Below are 3,246 nucleotides of genomic sequence, written 5' to 3' on the forward strand. Positions count from 1 at the left end.
GAAATTATTTCAATTATCATATGATTGAATTCAGTCGTCTTTCAGCAATGAGTGCCAAAGGAACTAAATTCAGCCAAGAATGGCTAAAGCGATCAGTGGAATTCGAAGGCAAAAATATCGAACTTAAAAGTATTTTTTCTCGTCACAGTGAAGTTGAGGTAACGTGTTTGGTATGCCCGGCAACAGTTCACGTTCAGAGCAAAGGATTTGCTGCATTAGAACAACACATGGGCACGGTTAAACATAAGAATCAAATGAAAACGAAATTCAATGAATTGCAACAAAAGTTGGATTTTGATGTCGCGTCGAATCAATCGACAAGTAGCAGTTTGGAAGCAACGAAATGGAAAATGCTTGCACCGAAAGAACAAACAACAAGAGCGGAATTATTAATTCTACTCAACGGTTTATCAAACAACTGTTCGCTAAATGCATTCGATAATTTGGGATCTGTGTTAAAATTCGCAATCAGTGACTCAGAAATACTTAAATCGCTTACATTGAATCGAACAAAGGCAACCTATATTTTGAACTTCGCGCTCGGGCCGTATTTCTACAAGAAAGTGATTAAGGATATCAATAGGCAGTTGTACTTCACACTGCTGTTCGATGAAACTGTAAACAGTGCAAACAAGAAAGAACTACAAATCCGCATTCGCTATTTTTCTAATAGTTTACAGCGAGCAGTAACGCGTCACCTGCAAACATTTTATTTGGGCACTGCCACAGCGAAAATTATCGTTTCAAAGCTGATTCAAGCCATCAATGATGCCAATCTGTCGATTAATAATTTATTAATGCTCGGAATGGATGGACCGAAAACCAATGATCTTGTAAAGACAACAATCAACAATGAATTGCTCGTGAATCGCAAAGTGAATTTGTTCGATATTGGTTCGTGTAATTTGCATGTTGTTCACAACAGTTTCTCGAAAGGATTGAAGGCTTGTGGTGATAAATTGACGGACTTGATCATTCAGACATTCAACTGGTTCGACGGATTTCCAGCGCGGCGCGAAAAATTCGAAAATGTGTGTAAACAAAAAGAAATCGAATGCAAATTATTGATTAAACACGTCGATATTCGGTGGCTTACGCTATTGGCGGCAGCAGAACGGTTTTTGTATTTACTGCCAGCAATACGATCATATTTCATGAACATGAAAAAAGCTGAAACGAAGGGCATTCATTACAGAAACATTTCCGGATATTTACGAGGAGCAGGAACAAATGACGTTGAATTGAATCTCTTATTGATAATTGAGAGCGCCACCTTGTTCAACGATTTTCTTGTGAAATTCCAATGCACTGGAACATTAATTCACACAATGTTTGACAGTTTGAAAAGTTTACTTTTATTGATAGCAACCAAAATCTGCAAACAGTACGAAATCGACATTGATATTCAAACGGTTTTCAACGCAGAAAACTTACTTGATCCGAGCAAAATCATTTTATCAAATGCCATCAAAAATCGAATCGATAAGCTTAAGCGCCAAGAAGACGATGAAACTATTGAAGGATCGTTCAAAAAGTTATATCAACAGCATTATTTAAGTGCCGCGCAATATCTCATCCAAAAAGTTAATTGGGAAAATATTAAACTGCTCCGAATTTTATCACCGGCATACCTATCGAAAGAGCATATCGCTGACACATTGATCTTGGACAAAATATTGGAACATATGGCGGAAGATGGCAATATGAATCACAATAAATTGCGTGACGAATATAAATTGGTTAAAGTCGAAATAAAATCAATGAAACAAGCTGATGTGGTCAACAGTGACAGAGACGTAGATTCATTCTGGGCTCAGTTTTTCCAGTCAAATGGTGATAAATATCCACATTTTAATCACTTCATGAAATCGCTGCTATCAGCTAGCCATGGACAAATGGACGTAGAAAGAGGTTTGTGTACATTTAGTGGTTTTGATTTTGTGCATTTAGTCGATTGTTAATTATATATTATGGTTTCATTTCGATTGTAAACAATGTTTTTTTTATATTCATTTTTAAAAGGCTTCAGCTCGTCTTCTTTGATTTTAACTGAAGATCGTGCGAAAATGAGCGAGCTAACGTTGAATGCGCGAATTAACACAGTAGAGGCAATCAGAAGCGTTGGAAATGATGTCACAAAAATATTCATCGACACAGATCTTATCGCAATGGCTCAAAATGCACGCAAACAATACCAAATTTATTTGGATGAAGAGAAAAAGAAACGAGAAGAAGAAGAAAGAAGTAAACAAAAACAAAGAGAGGCGATCGAGCAAGAGCAATTGGAACGCAGTAAACGTAGACTCGAAAATGATGAGTTGACGGAAAAAATCAACGAAGCAAAGAAACGATTTGATGATAAGAAATCGAGTATTGATGAGATAACTAGTGCTGCAGAAAATATGTTATCTACTGGATTAAAAACAAAAAACTTTGAAACAATGACAACCGCACAAGCTATGTTCGACAATGCAAAAAAACAACGCGAAGAACTACAAGCAATTCAAATCGAAATCGATAATCTGTCAAGAGCTAAAAGACAGAAGTCCGCCTTAATAAGTGGTTATTTTTCAAAGAAATAATGACCCGTCATTTTTTGCAGTGTCGAACATCGTTTATGTTTATAAACAAATGATATTAATATTGATATAGATCATTGGCATGCACTGTTTTCTTATTATTCATCAATAAAAAACGAAAAGAAACGAATATATGTTTATTGTTTGACCTTAGGAACGATTTTAATAACGGTTTGTATAGATATTTGCACTTTTCTTCGCTTTCAGCTTTTTTTGCTATTTCAATTTTTTTTTTTGCTTTTTCGACTATTTTTTTTTCAAAATCGTGTGGCAAGCCTGTACATATGACGCGCTCGCAAAAATCATCAAAGAGATTAAGGCCAAGGGAGAAGAGGGATTTGATGATAATTGTGATGAAGAAGGAGGTGATGATGGTGTGGAAAGCCGAACATGCAAAATTTGCAAGCACATCTTTACGAAAGTGACTCATCTGCACAATCATCTTCCAATACATGACGCCGATCGTCAAAAATTCACATGCCCGTATCCAGGATGTTCTAAACAGTACAACGAAAGGGATCACAGTAACGGGCAAAAGGAAGAATTGGTGAAGAAAAGGATGTTGAAATTTGAAAAAGGAATGAAAAAGGTGTAATGAATCGATCAAAATGGAATGCTTTACTTTGATTAGCTAAAAAAACACACTGTGCGACAAATTTCCCTTGCT

At 36.1% G+C, this 3,246-nt stretch overlaps 1 protein-coding gene across 1 annotated transcript; it reads left to right on the plus strand.

The window, feature by feature from the left end:
• Positions 1-47: 47 nt before the first annotated feature.
• Positions 48-2,756, plus strand: LOC129571086 (uncharacterized). The gene is made up of 2 exons (XM_055450854.1): positions 48-1,911; positions 2,023-2,756. Exons 1-2 carry the CDS (start codon positions 48-50, stop codon positions 2,580-2,582), a joined length of 2,424 nt encoding a protein of 807 aa, XP_055306829.1. The 3' UTR covers positions 2,583-2,756.
• Positions 2,757-3,246: the final 490 nt, after the last annotated feature.

This window comes from Sitodiplosis mosellana, unplaced genomic scaffold (genome assembly GCF_009176505.1).
Source record: "Sitodiplosis mosellana isolate CC-2019 unplaced genomic scaffold, AAFC_SMos_1.0 Smas_scaffold_1256, whole genome shotgun sequence".
Classification (NCBI taxonomy): domain Eukaryota; kingdom Metazoa; phylum Arthropoda; class Insecta; order Diptera; family Cecidomyiidae; genus Sitodiplosis; species Sitodiplosis mosellana.

Bases quoted from the DNA above. Each gene is read 5' to 3' on its own strand.
- LOC129571086 (XM_055450854.1), top strand. From the start codon at position 48: ATGAGTGCCAAAGGAACTAAATTCAGCCAAGAATGGCTAAAGCGATCA. The intron at 1,912-2,022 runs GTTTGTGTACAT...CATTTTTAAAAG, and splicing joins ACAAATGGACGTAGAAAGAG to GCTTCAGCTCGTCTTCTTTG.